At 39.6% G+C, this 18,127-nt stretch overlaps 1 protein-coding gene across 1 annotated transcript in view; it reads right to left on the bottom strand.

Annotated features, from left to right (window-relative positions):
* Positions 1–3,869: 3,869 nt before the first annotated feature.
* LOC111873365 overlaps positions 3,870–18,127 on the bottom strand; it is a 27,094-nt gene continuing 12,836 nt past the window's right edge. Inside the window, exons 2-8 of the mRNA XM_023868024.2 lie at positions 16,087–16,183; positions 10,669–10,697; positions 7,926–7,997; positions 7,771–7,833; positions 7,614–7,676; positions 7,459–7,521; positions 3,870–4,142 (exon numbers count right to left, since the gene is read on the bottom strand). Coding sequence (XP_023723792.1) covers positions 7,483–7,521; positions 7,614–7,676; positions 7,771–7,833; positions 7,926–7,997; positions 10,669–10,697; positions 16,087–16,165 — 345 coding nt within the window. The 5' untranslated portion in view covers positions 16,166–16,183 and the 3' untranslated portion in view covers positions 3,870–4,142; positions 7,459–7,482. The remainder of the gene's footprint in view (positions 4,143–7,458; positions 7,522–7,613; positions 7,677–7,770; positions 7,834–7,925; positions 7,998–10,668; positions 10,698–16,086; positions 16,184–18,127) is intronic.

The following is an 18,127-nucleotide window of genomic DNA, read 5'->3' as shown; positions in this document are numbered from 1 at the left end:
GAGACTTTCACAATATTCCGAACTGAACGGACGTGACCCTTGCACGCTCCGAGACATAGCTTGCCGATAGTGTAACGCTGTAACTTAAAGCTAAGAATACATTAATTTAACAGTGTGGTGAATTAGCAGGTGAATAAACGTCAATTGGCTCAACTCTCAGAAAAACGCTTTCTTCGGCATCGCTACTCTGAGACTCATGTGAACCGACCCAGCTAGTTTCCCGTACCTATACCGATCTCCCTTAGTGTGATCTGTGAGGACAACTTCCAGTAGCCATCATACACTGTCCTAAGGTAGAAACAGGTGTAGCAGGGATAGCACCATTCTGACTGCGCTGATACAAACAAAGGCGGGTTGGAAAAGAGCGGTGTTAGGCTTGCGTCGGGAACTTCTAGGCCTACAACGGGAACATCATCTGTTTCAAACTGCATTGCTGCTACGAAATGACAGTCTTGAAAGACATCTCTGTTCACTGGCCAGGCGCCTGTTTTAGCAAAGCCATTCATGGCCGTCCCTATTGTTGCTGCTCGTCCATATGCTTTCCCAAAGAATCTTGCTATATGGAACTGGGTAACAACCTCTGGTTTCCCTTAGCTCCGTTTTTGTCGTAGAAACTTCTCCATTTCATTGCTGTAATTGCTCAATGGCTTGAAGAACGAAACGTCAGGGGGTTGCAATCTATGGATTGTGTGACCCGGGAGTGAGAGCATGATTACACCATTTTCTCGAGTAATTTCTACTGCATCGATGTTTCTGGTGTGTGTACAATGCCCATCAAGAAGGAGTAAAACTTTTTTTTTCCTTCGAAGGGTGGACTACTTCGATGAAATGTTTTAGCCACCGTACAAATATATCTTTATTTATGAATCCACTTTCAGGAATGTATGCAAAAATGGTTCCTGGTGGAGCTCCATCTTCTAATCCTTCTGCAGGCCGTGTACGTTTGTAAATTAGAAGTGGTGGGAAATACTGTCCAGCGGCAGACGCGTAGCAAACTGATGTTGTAGTCGAGCCTCCTTCCCCACTGGCATTGGATCCTACAGCCTTCTTACCCTTCAAAGTAAGAACTTTTCGAGGTTTCTTTGGACTGTTGACAAGCCTGTCTCGTCCGCGTTGAAAACTCGAGTTGCATCGAGTTTATTCTCGTCAACAACCCTCTCTAATAAGTCAAAAAAAAAATGGTTAACATTCTCTTTATTGAATCCTTTAGCCCGAGCAAAGGATGTCGACTCTGCTTGACGCAAACTGAGCTCAGGATGTCTTCTCATAAAGGAATAATACCACTTCTTGCCAGCTATTTTTTTTTCTCTTGACTGAAGCGGTGTGGAATTTGATTCCTTTCTGCGATCTCGAAAGCTAGGATGCGCAACTCCCGAGGTGTTATCCCAAACAAAAATTCCTCTAGTTTAATGGCATGGGACACTAGTTCTTGTTCCACTTCTTCGGGCAGGTCACCCGTGCTACCTATTATTTTTTTATGCTCCACTGCAAAACAGTTTGCTCCCTTTAAACGTCTCTGCAACGTTGCCCTCGGAACATCATATGTTCTGGCAGCCTCATTCACGCCCATGTCACCATTTCGCACTGAATCAAGTGCACGACTCATATCATCTTCCTCCCATTTACCATATTTCACTCCTAGCAGCATCTAGGATAAAAAAACATAGATATAGCCTACACTATGCATGTTTCTTAATCTATTAATTGGCCAGATAAAACTCTAAAACTACAAATAGGCGTAAATTACGCATGAAATAATGAAAATCATTACGATAATTTCAATAAAATATTCATTTTACACACGAATGAGGGATACTCAGATTTAGATTAATACAATTATTTTTATAATAAAGAAAATGAGATTATATAATTATAGATTTAATTACTCCTGATAGGTTTTTACTCAATCAGATACGACATTTTATTGTACAAGTATAAAAAGTTACAAAAATATTAGCCTCGATATGGTTTCCATGGTTGGGCCACCAGCCCATTCATAGCAACTCAGGCTGGCCCATTGAAGACAACTAGCAGACCGTATGTAATACGTCCGTGACTTCGGTTATAACAAAGTAAACTTCCATTGTTAATATGGCTAAATAGCGCTGATTTAACACAGTTTTAAATATTATCAGTAACAACTAAAACACTATTAACGTCTCACTGATATCCATATTTTGTTGACTTTGAAAAATTTGAAGAAAAGTACAAAAATCTTACCTTCTTGTATAGGAACCTTGTTTGTGCGTGGATCAACTCACAGTCAAGATCGGTCAAGATGGCGATTTTCAAGCTTCATGTAGTACACTAAACAGTCACTGGGTAGAGCCTACTGTCAGTAACTACAAAATAATGGAGGTGGCTCATCGAAGGAGCTGGCCCATCGATAGCAACCTTACCCTAATACAAGAACAATACAGACCCAATATTGCGACCTTGAAACAGTCACGTCGCGTAATATTAGTGAACACACCCACTTAGGGGATCGGGGCTAGACCACTCCAGTTTAGCTACTACTACTCTCTAGTAAACAATTAATAGAATACACAATAATACAAGAAAATACAGACCCAATATTGCGACTTTGAAACGCCAATACGGCTATTCCTCGTCCCGAACCTTCCCGGGAAACACTCCAAAACGGAATTTTGACTGGCCACGCCCAAAAGGAATTTTTTTGTTACCTGCCTTCCCCGACTTCTCGTCGTTCTCGTCCTAGAGTGTTCCTCTCTCTCTCTACCCTACTTATCTCAAAAAACAGAACCAGTTGGAGGGGATGGGGGATCACGTGATAGGCCAGGACAGAAGAACTTTCTAGACACAAGCACTTCCGAGGAAAAGAAGAAAAAAGGGGGGTGAGGGTAGGAAGAGAAGCCGCTGAACGGAGCCTAAGTAGAACGCATGGCTCAGTTTTGCTATATATAAAGTATATACAAACTTCTACGTACAGAATATCTGCTTAAATAATGTACTGGTATAGCTTCAACTCAAATTTTAAAATGTTTGTAAATAACATCTAATAAAGTTTCCTATTCGGGTTATCTGTAGACGTTTTCAAAGTTGAACCTAAGGCATATCAATAAATTATTTAAGCAGATATTTTATGTGTTCAAGTATGTATACATTTGTTGGTACTCTCTGAATTCACACACACACACAGTACAGTCTTTCATGCAGCTTCACATGCTGTTTGTTAAACCACCAGTGAGTTCATGCTTTTGTGCAAATTTAACGCCATGTTTCAGTCTCACAGGGCCATCAACAGGTTTGATTTGCGTAAACTGTTATACTGCACAACAGTAGAGCAGAAACCGTGAAGAGTGTACGTTTGAAATGCTTTTTATTTAAACAATTTCTTGAGAATGCTAAAATTTAGTACACATATTGTTTTTAAACTTTAAAAAGATATAAACTGGTCTGCTGTGTGTCGTTGCACTCCATATTATTCTATTCTGTTTTCCATTTCTAGCAGAGATGCTTATTTCATGGGTGCTGCCCTGATTATGTGTGTTCCGTTCGGCACTGTGTGATACATCAACGTTGTTGTTGTTGTTCTTCTTCTTCTTATTATTATTATTATTATTATTACTACTACTACTACTATATATCCTCAGAATGAAATATAATAAAATTAATACAGAATAATTTCAACTGCACATTCTCGACCAATGTCAATCAATTACCTCCTCAACGGATATATCCAGAAGCCTGGCTGAACGGACAGTGACGCTGATTAATCGTGGCCCTTTTCAGTTGAATGCTTATAAATAACACAAGTTTGTTTATAAGTATTTTTTCACTTCTAATTTTTAACTACAAATATAAGCAATTTATATATTATAAATATTAATGAATCTTAATTGCTTACAGTTTTTAAATGATACATTTTTAAAACGTTAACCAAAATTTAGATAAATCTTAGATCAATATGTTAGTAGTTATAACTGTGTAAAAAATTGTTGAATATAGGAAACACAGTCAAAATTATTAACTTTCTACTTGGTACGCAACAGGATATTCATGCGGCGAGGATTATTGAGTTAATTTCCCTTTAAATTATTTTCTATCTCAATATGATACTTGTAACCATACTTCATCCTGTAATATGCTCGTTGACTACGCTTCAGTCTTTTTAGATCACCCTGTAAACAGAAACAAATACCTGTTAATATTATCGAGTTATTGTAACACTTACAAGATAACTGTAATTATATATACATCTCCTTCACCATAAAAGATTTCGCATGTTGATTGGAGTGTACATCAGAGAAAGCAATGTTTTCCTGATTTGCCTAGAGAAAAAGACTAACCTGAGTAAATTCTTAGTGGTTGTTATCATTCCCTCGGTGGATACTTTCAAATTCGTGATTCACCAACAGTGAATTCTGTGTAGTTTACTCGTACTGCATAGTTTATTTGGACCAAAGAGGAATGAGGTGATAAAATGCTCGAGGAAATTGCATTATGAGGCGCTCCGTAACTTGTACTCTTCGCAAATATAATTAGAATAATGAAGTGAAGTGAAAGTATGATTGGCAGGGCATGTAGCGCGAATGGCGGAGAAGAATAATGGATACACGTATAGAGCATTGGTGGAAAACAAAAAGAAGGAATGGGGTCGCAAGGAAGACCAAGACATAGTTGAGTGGACTGTATTAAAATGGATCATAGAAAGATGGGTTGACACTTCAGACATAAAATAAGAATAATACTGTCGTGGTACAGAGGTACTCCCCACACTGGCGGAAGACTCATCAAGATAAATGCATTTCCTGCCACCACCATATAGCCAAACCATCACAGGCATGCTAACCAAATCCTTGAAAACAAAGCTGTCGGTTTCAGAACGCATACACAGTTGAGCGGGAGAGAATAAAACGTGCACTTAGTGGGATATGTTAGCCAAAAGAGAACTGTTAACACAGTTAAGTTGCTTGGTGTTTGAATAGCTCCCAAGTGGCGGAAACAAGTTCCTTAGAAACGGAAAACGCGCATTTCTGCTCCAGGATTTTATCACATTCCACAAAGCTTTCATTTCAAATTTTTTTTTGCGGTATTTTCTTGAGTACTGCCACAACCCAAAGAGTTCTCGAAATTATTTAAAGCAAGGAAACGGTGTCCATTACTGTTCGAAAAAGTGGATGAATTTTATCATTCTTTGAAGGAGGATTACAGCTGTTTAAGGAGGTTTGGTCAGAAAGTGAAAGCTGATTACAAGGAGATAAAGAACTCAGAATTTTCGGCGAAGAGACAGCAAATGACAGTCTAAAACACTGTTATGGTCGACTGTGATGTGAATTAGTCGAACCTATGTAAGGATAGATGATAAAGTGATTCTTAAATATTCTTGAATTAAAGTTCACTTCAGTTACGAACTTCTGAAATTTTAAATGTCATTTTGTAACGTTTCTAGCTATTGCTTATTAGTCGTTGAAATTATAGAGAAGTTGTATAATTCTTCTGAAAACTAAAACCTTCCTCATTAATTGATCTGAAAAAATTTTATATTGTAGTATTTTGGTTCTGTCCAGATACTTCAGCCTTTCAAATAGGAGTACAGATTTACTAAAAGTCACAGAGTTACTCATATTTTTTTAACCAATCCAGTAGCCGGTGCTTCTCTCGAACGGAAATTCTCTGCTCTAAAGAGGGTACATAGTTAACCAACGCAGCACGGAGATTCAGGGGAGGCCCAAAATCACCATTATGACACCCGAGAATAGCACTATTTAAGACTTAGGTAACAGTCCGAACATCAGTGACTCTGCAATAGATATTTTCACTGAAAAGACAATAGTTGCATGGTACACAAGTGCAAGATAAGTTCAATAGTAAAAAAGCTTTCGTAGATTACTGCAATCAGAAGAATTCTACCGGCCAAATATTTCGCAATACTACAGTCGTACCTAACAGACGGAGAATTCGAAATAAAAATCAATGCTGAAGTATCCAACCGAAGAAACATACAATCAGTAGTTCCTCAGGGCAGCATCTTGGGTCCACTCCTCTACGTGCTATACACCTCAGATATACCCACCACCGAATTAACAAAAATAGGCACGTTCGCAGATGACACAGCAATTTTTGCTGCGTCAGAAGACCCGGTAATTGCTTCATCTAATTTACAAGAACATCTGAATCTAATGGAGAAATGGCTACACCGATGGAAAATCAAAGTGAATGAAAGCAAATCGGCGCATGTGACTTTTACTCTCAGGAAAGGCAACTGCCCCTCAGTACATCTAAATCATGTTAACATTCAACAACAGGATGTAGTAAAATACTTAGGACTACACCTGGACTCAACATTAAACTGGAAACACCATATAGCGAAGAAGAGAAAACAAATCGAAATTAAGTTCAAGGAAATAAATTGGCTAATAGGTCGGAAATCCACAGCAGCTTCCTTTCGCTTGCTGTCATATTCATGATTCACTGACCTTGTTACCATTTTGCGCTATCAGTCCACAGCATTTTCCTTTCGCTTGCTGTCAAAATCATGATTCACTATTCGTGTTACCATTTGGCGCTATCAGTCCACAGCATATTCCTTTTGCTTGCTGTCAGATTCGTGATTCACTATTCGTGTTACCATTTGGCGCTATCAGTCCACAGCATATTCCTTTCGCTTGCTGTCAGATTCATGATTCACTATTTGTGTTGCCATTTGATGCTATCAGTCCACTTCAGCTTCCTTTCGCTTGCTGTCAAATTCATGATTCACAATTCATGTTACCATTTGGCGCTATCAGTCCACAGCAGTTTCCTTTCGCTTGCTGTCAGATTCTTGATTCACTAATCGTGTTACCATTTGGCGCTATCAGTCCACAGCAGTTTCCTTTCGCTTGCTGACACATTCATGGTTTTCTACTCGTGTTACCTTTTGGCGCCATCAGTCCACAGCAGATTCCTTTCGCTTGCTGTCAGATTCTTGATTCACTAATCGTGTTACCATTTGGCGCTATCAGTCCACAGCATATTCCTTTCGCTTGCTGTCAGATTCATGATTCACTATTCGTGTTACCATTTGGCGCTATCAGTCCACTTCAGCTTCCTTTCTCTTGCTGTCAAATACATGATTCACTAATCATGTTACCATTTAGCGCTATCAGTCCACAACAGATTCCTTTCTCTTACTGTCAAATTCATGATACACTATTCGTGTTACCATTTGGCGCTATACAGTCTGAGTTGCTGATATCTGCAGTAAGGATCGACAAAGAACTAAATAAAATTAATGGAAGTGCGTGCCCAGGGGCCTCCTCGCGTTAGTTCGAGGAACCACTAATACGTGCCGGACAGGAGAGTGGGTTGCCCTTATGGACGGACTTCACGGTGTGCACAATAGAAAAATCCCTCTCCTTCCCAGGAACTAAACAGATATATTTCTTTACTTCGGCCCATTGCCTATAGATAGTGATGCTTGGTAAATGGAGGGTTAGCTACCTAGATACTTACCTTTGCTGCGTTCATGAAAATTATTTAGGGCCAAAAGACAGTGAGGATTCTGGTGTAGTCTACCTGAAACACATGACAGGATTTTTTAAAATTCGGTGCATTACATAGAGGCAGTGATGCTTGGTAAGTGAAGAGTTAGATGTCAAGAAACTTACGTGGAATAGGTATAATAGACTCACTCCCAACTCTATGATGTCTTTGCATCTCATATATCCTTTCTGCAACATATATGAGAAATTTTTCTTTAATTCCGCTCATTGCCTAGAGACAGTGATGCTTGTTAAACGAAGAGTTAGCTGTCAAGGAACTTACCGGTAGACCACTTATGAAATGTACCAATATCCCATAGCGTTCTGCCTGTGGCATATATCCATCCTGCAACATATAGCAGAAATTTTTCTTTAATTCTTACCATTTTACTAGAGAGTAATGCTTGGTAAGTGAAAATTAGCTGCCAAGAAACTTACCAATGAATTGTAACAGGAAATCATGGCCAAAATGACCAGAAAGTCCACCACACCCAGACGTATACAGCTTGCCTGAAACAAGTATCAGCACGAAAGTCATTACATATGAAGACGAGCCATTCTTTAGGAGCCGCCAATACTGCAGCTATTCAAGAATTTCCCAACATGTTACTGAACCCGAAGGTTCATTACCGTGTTCACAAGGGCCCTCGACTGGTCCCTATCCTGAGCCACATCAATGAAATCCGTATCATCCCATCCGATCCCTCTAAGATCCTCTTTAATATTGTTTACTCACCAATGTCTTGGTCTTCCCAGTGGTCTCTGTCCTTCTGGCTTTCCCACCAATATCATATATGTACTCCTCTTCTCTCCCATTCGTGCTACATGCCCTGCCCACCTCATCCTCCTTGACTTGATCATTCTAATTACACTAGGAGAAGTGTAAAAGTTACGAAGCTCCTCATTATGCAGTTTCCTCCAAACTCCCGTCACTTCATCCCTCTTCGGTCCAAATATTCTCCTCAACAACCTGTTCTCAAACACCATCAGTCTATGTTTCTCCCTTAATGTCAAGAGACCAGGTTTCACACCCATACATAGCCACAGGCAAAATGATAGTTTTGTATATTCTAATTTTTTATGTTTTTGGACAGCATACTAGAACACAAAACGTTCTGAACTGAATGGTAGCAAGCAGTACCTGAGTTCAGTCTCCTCTTAATTTCCTTCAGAATCAGATTTTGATTTGTTATAGTCGTCCCGAAATATCTGAACTGTGGCACATTATCAAAACCTGTGTTTCCCATCGTTATGTCTTGAGTTTCGTGATGAGACAACAGCATGTACTTAGTTTTCTCTGTGTATGCTTCTAGACGAGCCCTTACTTGCATCAATTAAAATTCGTGTGTTTTTCTTTATGGCATTTACGTATATTACCACCCAGTCGGTTCATATCATCAGCATAGTGTCCCGTTTAATTTGAGTCCCACCTGTTTTTCGTGGACCCTCCTAATGGCATACGTGTATTTTAAGCAAAGTTGAAAGAAAATGACAATAAAGCATCTACTTGTTTCAGACCAGTCTGGTTAGGAAATTTATCAGACAAATGTTTACCAATATGTACAACCTTTACTATACGTTTCGTTTAAACACATTTTAATCAGCTTAACTAGTTTCATGGGTATCCCAGACTCTATTAGAATATTGTAAATACTTCCCTCCTGACTGAATCACCGGCTTTCTTGAAGTCTATGAATAGCTGATGTACTGTCTCATCGTACTCACATTTTCTCTCCTTTGTCTGACAAATGCAAAAGATCTGGTGTGTAGTTGATCTGTTACGTCGAAACCCACACTGATGATCCACAATAATTTCATCTGTATACGGACTTAAACTTGAGAGAAGAAGAATATTGGATAAAGTTTTGTATGAAGTCGATAGCATTGATATCCCACGATAATTATTACAGTCAGTTTATTCACCCTTCCTGTGTACTAGTACAATAATAGACACAATCTTTCTTTATGCCAAATAGAATTAATTAGCTTATGGATCTTAGAAAATAATATTTCGCCTCCTGTATGAATAAGTTCTTCCGGAATTTGATGGCTACGTGGCGATTTATATCTTCAATTTTGCAGTAACATTTCAACCTCAAAAAGGCCTAGGATCAGGTACTGATGGCTCAGCTATATGTATTTCTAACATCACTGGCCTTATACGTGTACATGTACATTCAATAACTGAGAGAAGTAGTTCCTCCACCTATTCAAAACGTTGTGGGAATCTGCAAGCTGATCACCATTCTCAACCTTCTCTAAGTTACTTCTAGGTTGTGTAACCCTTTAGAATAATTTATTCCTCTATAGAGGTCTCTAATATTCTTGTTCTTGCTGTACGTTGCAAGCTCATAAATTTTGTCTTTTAGATATTCCGTCTTTTTGTTCCTGATAGGCCTTCTGGTTTCACATCGAATTTTCTTCAGATTATTCCTGTTTTTCCCTCTTGGAACCTATAACTGCTGCAGTTTGACTCGTTTTCTTTATTGTAATAATATTGAGCATTCTTCATCAAACAGTGGCTTATGCTTCTTCAGTTCATAATAACCTAGATCTCCTTGCAGAAATTTTGATATTCTCTCTAATAGTTTCCCAAGTTTTATTAACATCCACCTCAGTGTCCAAGTTTTAGAAAGCCGCGAACATATTTGAGATTTCAACACGCTACCGCTCTTCACCCTCTACCGCGATTAATTTCTTGAGATTGAACGTCTCCGTATGAACTCTGTGCGATGTTTGTTTGCTTACTGCCAGTCTTTCCTCAATCTTTGCCACAACCAGGTAGTGGTCAGTATCACAATGAATGATCGGACATCAAGTATACTTGAATTCCGTCTCCTGTCTATCAAAATATGGTCGATTTGATAGTGTATCTTCCCATCAGGAGATATCCAGGTAAATTTATGGATGTTACGATGTGGGAACATTGTACATCTGAAAGTAATATGAATTTTAATTCTAATTTCAACTCGAGTACTGATTATGTAATTGAGTTTTTGAAAAAAAAAAACTCTCTGAATATATGGCAATTTATTCAAAATCTTTTTCCGAAAATTTGAATGAATCTCTCGCTCTCTCTCTCTCTCGGAAAGCATTTCGATAAACCTGTAACTGCTTATTAAGCAGCAATTTACAGGCTAACTGCAGGCTATGCATAAATTGTTGCTTCTCTGAAACTTACCATGCACTCCTTCAGTAGATATCCCAGTACTGAAAAAAATAATAAAACTACTTAAGTATGTTACACAGATGCACATTCATACTCCGAATGTCTGACTTGTTATCTTAATATCAATTTGTTCTTTTTAGAAACGCAAGGCAAACTCAGCTAATTCCGAGCAATCCCGTACCAGCTACAGTGTTATTTCCCTGCCTGTTTAGATCAGTGCAATCAATAACAAATTAGCACAATGGCTCCTGAATACAAGTATACGAAGAAAATCGGGTCCTTATTTCGCAACAGCTAAGGGAAATTTCCTAAATAATAGTGCAGGTGTGGAGCAGATGTGGGAATGAGAACTGGCTGGAGAAGGTGGAGTACAGAGAGAAAAACACCGCAGTGCCACTTTGCCCATCACAAATGTGTGAAGACTTCTGGGATGGAACCCAGTGCGACGCGATGGGTGTGAGCTGACTAACCACCTGAGCTATTCCAAGGCCTAATGTAACCTATATTTAATATCAAATTATGTATGCTAATAACTGTGAATCGGGGGCACGCGGTAGCGTAGTTGGTTGAGGCATTATGCTACAAGCCGGAAGGTCGCGGGTTCAAGTCCCGATGAGGTCATTGGATTTTTTCAGTTGATCTAATTCTTCCAGCCACACTATGGCCCTGAGTTCGACTCAGCCTCTAACAGATATGAGTACCAGGAATTAGTTAAATAATTTTCCTGGGGAGTAAAGCGCGGCCGGTGCGTAAGGCTGACAACCTTACCGCCATCTTTGAGCCGATTGTCTAGATAGTGTGGGACCCTCAACGTCTCACAACCCTATGGGCCTTCACAGCCTCTTACAGGGATAGCTTTACTTTACTTTACTTACTTTTAATAACTGCTGATCCTAGAATTCTAGTATAAACAGTGAACATTCATCTACCGAAAGTCTCACTGGTGAAAGGGGATGTCGCATCTGTGGATTACGAATCACCCACGACAACAGACGCAAAATATTATTACACTCATTATTGGGAACTTGGGTTGGGGAATAAAATATTTCCCAGCTAGAACTAGATTTGAATGAACTAGCAAAGGAAGAGATGGCAAGCTGTTAGGCCGGCGGTGAAGTCATTCACAGCGTGGCATGTGCAAGAGCGAACTGATTTTGGAAAGTATTTACAACAGATATAAAACGTTTCTGAAGAGAATGAGAATTAACGCATCTATATCTACACCTCTGGACTTGTAATATTGAATGACAATTTCAAATATAGGTGATTTTAAAGAAAGAATATACTGTACTTCTTTTGGCTTGTTTTGAAATCCATTAAAGTCTAACCAAAGAATATACTAATAACAATCTGATGTGTTTGTGACTAATCATGTGATTTAGATTGGTAATTAATTAACTATAAAGAACTGTAACACTGATTTACACACGCTACAAATAAACACATTACACACTGAGGCTTCTCAGTTTGTTTTAGTCCTCACTGGACGTAGCTAGGTTACGGTTGCTAAGAGCGGAGATTGCTCACGGCGAACCACTTATATTTTCCATATGTCCTCGCCTTGTCTTTCACAGCGGACATGTTCATTCTCATGATTTTCTATGATTTCTGCTTTTTACCTTCACAGTTATATTATATATAATCGTATACATACGAAAAGTCAAGTCAGATTTAATTTACGACTGGCGGTTTACCAAGAATCAGTTTACCTTGGCGTCAAGTCCTTTGAGACTTAAGAGAAGAGATTTTTTTTTTCAACTAAACTCTTGCGGCAAGAGTCCTTCTGTTACATTCTCTCTGATAAATGTGCTTGGCCTTTCGTCAAGTATACATTTCGCACTTATGGCATGTTATTGAAAGCACTTCCTTTTGCACTACACAAGTCCTCTGTCAGTCTAAGCCTTGCAGGGCAGATCATGCCTGTCGTACATACACGTATATTATGCTATGATGGCAGCTTAGTCACGTGAACGGTTGTATGTTTGGCCACCACCAAGTTTAAGCCTGTTGTATTTTCTATGTCTGGCGTCACCTTGTGATATACCGAGAACGTATACATTCTCATGATTTTGTATGACTTCTGCCTGTTGCCTGCACAATTTTGTTATATAATCGTATACATACGGGAGATTGAAAGCTGTGTGCAAATCTCAGACCGGTGTGCACCTTGGAAAATTTCCAATTGTGTGCAGAACCTTATTTTGCAGGAACTAATATTTTAGGGGTAGGAAGAAAATTATAAGATTCCAAAAACGCAGACCTAGATGCTCAAAGACAAAGCGTGCAGGAGACCCTAGAAGAGAAACTCGGTGCAATTGAAGGTGAAAGCGGAAATGCTGAAGTGCAGTGGAACAATATAAAAGAATGCATGTTAGATACTATCAGTGATTTGGTTGGTAAAGTTGAAAAGATAGCAAGAAAACTAAGGGTTACACAGAAGATGATGAGTAAAATGGAGAAGCGAAGGAAATGGAAGAATGTCAACAATGAAGAAGGCAGGAGGAAATACAGGAGACTGAGGAATGAATTGAAAAGATCCACGGACAGGGCCAAAAAGGAATATCTTGAGAAGATATGTAATGAAATTATAGAATTTCAAAGAACAGGACATTATGATCTGATGTACATGAAGACAAAAGAACTAGGATGGAAAGAGAATCATGGGATTCAAAATATTGGCATCGAAGGCTCCCAGGGGAATAGAATAGTAGATCAGAGGCAAGTGCTGACAATTTGGGAAAATTATATTACAGAACTATATGATCGACCTAATCGGCCAGAAACCTTAGAAGTTGAACCGGAAGAAGAATAGATACAGACGAGAAAGGACCATATATTTTACAAAGTGAGGTGGAAAAAGCTATCAAGGAAATGAGGAAGGGAAAGGCTACAGGAGATGATGATGTACCTGGAGATGTGCTCAAGTTACTGGGAGAAGGTGGTTTGAAAACACTGACAAAACTAATGAACACCATATATGAAATTGGAGAGTGGCCCAAGGACTTTACAGAAGTGACAATGATTGCCTTAAAGAAAAAGACAAAAGCTACAAAATGCAGCGACCATCGCACAATAAGCCTTATTGCACATACAGCAAAGATAATAGCAAAGATACTTAAAAGAAGAATTGAAAGGAAAATAGAGGATGTACTTGGAGAAGATCAGTTTGGATTTAGAAGAGGAAAAGGAACCAGGGATGCAATTGGGATGATGAGAATTATAGCGGAACGAACTTTGGAGATAGATGAAGAACTGTGTGTTTGCTTCATAGACTGGCAGAAGGCATTTGACCGGGTAAACTGGACCAAATTAATGCAGATCCTGAAAGAAACAGGTATCGATTGGCATGAAAGAAGATTGATTAGCAAATTGTACATGGATCAGAAAGTTAGAGTACGACTGGACAGGGGGGAGACAGGAAGTGTGCAGATTGGAAGAGGAGTTCGACAAGGATGCTGTTTATCACCAATTCTGTTCAACTTGTACAGCGAATGCCTTACCAAGGAAGCTCTGGATGGGCTCGGTGACTTCAAAGTAGGAGGGCAAATTATTCAAACTGTGAAATATGCAGATGACCTTGTGTTAATGGCTAAGGAAGAAACTGTGCTACAGGGCATGATTGATAGACTAATTGAAATTGGAAGGTGCTATGGCATGGAAATGAATGTGGAGAAAACAAAAGTAATGAAAATTTCGAGACAACCAACCCCAGTCACAATAAAGATAGACCAAAAACAAGTGGAGAATGTGAAATGTTTTAAATATTTGGGTAGCTTGTTAACAGATGATGGAAGGTGTACTTGTGAAATTAAATCCAGGATTGCCATGGCAAAAGCTGCATTTAGCAAGAAGAAGAATCTTTTTACCAGCAAATTGGACTTAAATTTGAGGAAGAAACTAGTGAAATGCTACATTTGGAGCATAGCTCTGTATGGGGCTGAAACATGGACACTTAGGGCAGTAGATCAGAAACATCTGGAAAGTTTCGAAATGTGGTGTTGGAGAAGAATGGAGAAGATCAGTTGGACCGATTATGTGAGAAATGAAGAAGTGTTAATTAGAGTCAGTGAGCAGAGGAATATCCTACATGAAATAAGAAAACGGAAGGCTAATTGGATTGGTCATGTTTTACGCAGAAACTGCCTTCTAAAAGAAGCTATCGAAGGAAAGATAGATGGGCGGATAGAAGTGACAAGAAGACGAGGAAGAAGACGTAAGAAGATGCTGGATGACCTTGGGGACAGAAGAGGATACTGTCATTTGAAGGAGAAAGCTCTAGATCGCATTAAGTGGAGGAATTGTTTTGGAAGAGACTGTGGACCTGTCGTCTGACAGATTACTGATGATGATGTCTGCCGCTAATTCCAAGGAGGGACAAGCGTAAGTCATTACTGAACAATGCAGTGGTCGTTATATAGCCTCTGAACTGACTGCACAGAAAACTTTATGTCCCAGAGTTCATGAGTTGTTGAGCGACATATTGAACGATCTGTTGCCTAACAATTATTCACGTGTTTGCCGTCCGTTACATAGAAATGAATGCCTTTCCTAGGTCTGCTAATCCGGCTTGGACCCAGAGAAGGCATTGCTAGACAATGGATCAGCAAACAAGTTTTCGCAGCAACAGATACGTTGTGCATTATTGATGGAACTGTGGGAAATGATGTTTGCTATGAGGTACGTGCAAAGGTTATATCATGAGGACAAGATGGACATCTCCAGTTCATGGCATATAATGCGAATGGCGTTGAGAGAGAGTGCTATGAATGCAGTAAGCTGCTGCAGAACCTACATATACGAGTAGATGTGGCTCTGTTTTCGAAGAAATCTGAAACACCATGAGATGGTTTTCATTTCAAATTAACACTTTTATAGAACCGACAAAGGCTTAAATTTGGCGATGGTCAAGCGTACGACCGTTCCAAGAGACAAGGCTGCCGTTATAGGGTGAGCTATTTAAGATGGAGCATGATCTGCTGTTTTCAGTCTAAACTAACAGAGGCCTTTTATACATGACATTTATATATATATACGTTATTATACCATGTACTGTGCATGTAAAACTGTAAACATTAAGAGCATTGAGAATGGATGGACAATGACCACGACAAATGGCAGGCCTGTAATATCGTCAAAGAGGATGCTCATTATCGACAAAATCGTAACTGTCTAACAATAACTGCGTTCTGGTCATGATCCCCAGAGGGGAATGGACACCAAGACGGACTGACCGAATGACCGTCGGTCGCAATGTGAATCTGACTTTGACGTAAACTGGTAACGAATATCTAGTGCGTGCTGTACTTATTTGTAGAGTATGTCAATTAGTGAGATTATTATAATTTGTAGTTACGTGTACATCGTGTTCATTAAATCCAATAATCAGCGCAGACACCGTGTCTATTCATTAACCAGTGACAAATTACTTACATAAAATTTGTTCCCGGCAGAATAGGTACACTAGCGTACAAAATAGTACGAACAGTGAAGCCGTAACCAGTGGTTCCATTTTTTCTCTGAAGTTTCTCTGAAACAATGTTGGAAGGAAACCGATTATTCTTTTATTGCCTGGCAACAGATCGATATTATTATGTCATTCCACATTCAGTATTGTAACATGTTGTGGAACGGAGACCCCCTCCCTACCCAGCAGCAACGTGGCAACTCATGCCACAGGTGCGTGGCGGTAACGAAGCGCTCCCTCCCGCTCCTCCGCGGTGACGTAACGCGCAACACTACGTACCCGTAACCGCTTCCTACTGTGATGTGGCGCGTAACAGGCACCACGGCGGATATATGAGGAACTGCACAGCAGCTAGGAGTCAGTTATAATGTGGACATCGCTGAGTTAAGTAGTCGACGAGCGAGTGTGTTATCAACAGTTCTCCAGTCAGCCGACTATAGTGGAGTATAACAACCGTCGCGGAAAGAAGAACCGGACGTGTGTGTAATTGTGTAATTGGGAGTGTGTGTGATACAGTGATACACAGCTTCCCTACTGTATACGTGTAGACTACTGAAGACAGAGTGAGCTGATTTGCGCATAGGGTTATAAAGTGTGAAACCCCGCAACAGCGGTAACAGATTAATGCGATTAGGGTTTTAAAGTGTGAAACCCCGCAACTGTGAGATAAGTAATTGTAGCCGTTATCTGTAGATTGTTAAATAAACCAATTAACCATCTCTACGGCGTATTCAGTAACTTAAACACGTTACAGTATGTTGAACCGTTTTGTTAATATGTTATCTTGGAAATTATTTTTCATTTTTAGCTCACTCTCGGGGCAGTTGCAGAAATGGCCATTACTGTCTCCATGCATGACTACACGAGAGCCGTATAAATAAATTTAATTAAATTTTATATCTGCCAGCTTCACGAAGAAACGTGATCAACCACTGACAAATAATGAAGATAATTTGGAAATGACATTAGCAAATAAAAATTACATTCACGACATATTTAAGAACAGATTAAATTCGGAGAATATTTCTGGAATGTCTGCACTAATCTGTTTTGTCATGGAGGCAGCAAAACAGCAAGCAAAGCACAGTTGCTTCTGTTCTGCAACTTGTATCGTGCACTAGTTCTTCTGGTATTCGTGGCCGAGAAGTTTGCTGCCATCGTGGATAAGATCGCCGATGCTGTCACAGTGTGTCGGTGTGTAGCTGTCCCCAGTGTTATATACGGCAAAGCAGCTGTCCCAAAGCTTAGAAAGTCTATAGAATTTTTCTGTAGAACCAATTCTTGAGCCTTTGTTTCCTTTTGTTCTTGTTGGATCGTAAGAGTGTTGCTATGACCACTCTTTGCTTTGCAGGTGAACATACCATCAGGAATACTGCTAATGAATTGTTGAGAAGTCCCCATGTTTCACCATGAGAACCAGCTTTATGACCGAGTTCCACACAGGAACTATCCCGTAGACCAGTGGTGGGCAAACTACGGCCCGCGGGCCAGACGTGGCCCCCTGATAGGTTCTATCCGGCCCGCGAAATGATTCCTAATCTGACGAATAAAAAGAAGAAGAATTAAGGAAAATAAATAACTCTGGATTATTTTCTTCTTCTTTCCTCCCTTTTATGTTTAGCCTAGTGACCACAGATTAATTTATTTACTTATCCACTATGGCATTGGAATGCTATGTTAACATTTGAGAGTGAGGCACTGGCTGCTGGCATTTTTGTAGCGAAGAGTAAAACTGGCAACGGAGCCTCCTCGCTGTACCCCCTCCACATTACATCCACTGCAGCTGGCTACTAACACCACATTCTTTTATTCAGACCCGGTCGCATTATTGTTGTAGGTGTTTGCTAGTTTTACTGTGCACATTCGTGAAACATTTCAGCCCTAAGATGTCAACTAAAAAACGTAAAGTTGATTCAGAGTGCCGTGTTTTCAAAGATGAATGGACTTGGAAGTACTTTTTCAAAGCTTTTAAGGATAAACCACTGTGTCTTATCTGCAATGAAACCA

The sequence above is a fragment of the Cryptotermes secundus genome, unplaced genomic scaffold (assembly GCF_002891405.2).
Source record: "Cryptotermes secundus unplaced genomic scaffold, Csec_1.0 scaffold2282, whole genome shotgun sequence".
NCBI lineage: Eukaryota > Metazoa > Arthropoda > Insecta > Blattodea > Kalotermitidae > Cryptotermes > Cryptotermes secundus.
Note: the sequence above shows the minus strand (reverse complement) of the source record. Positions and strands in the feature narration are given on the sequence as shown.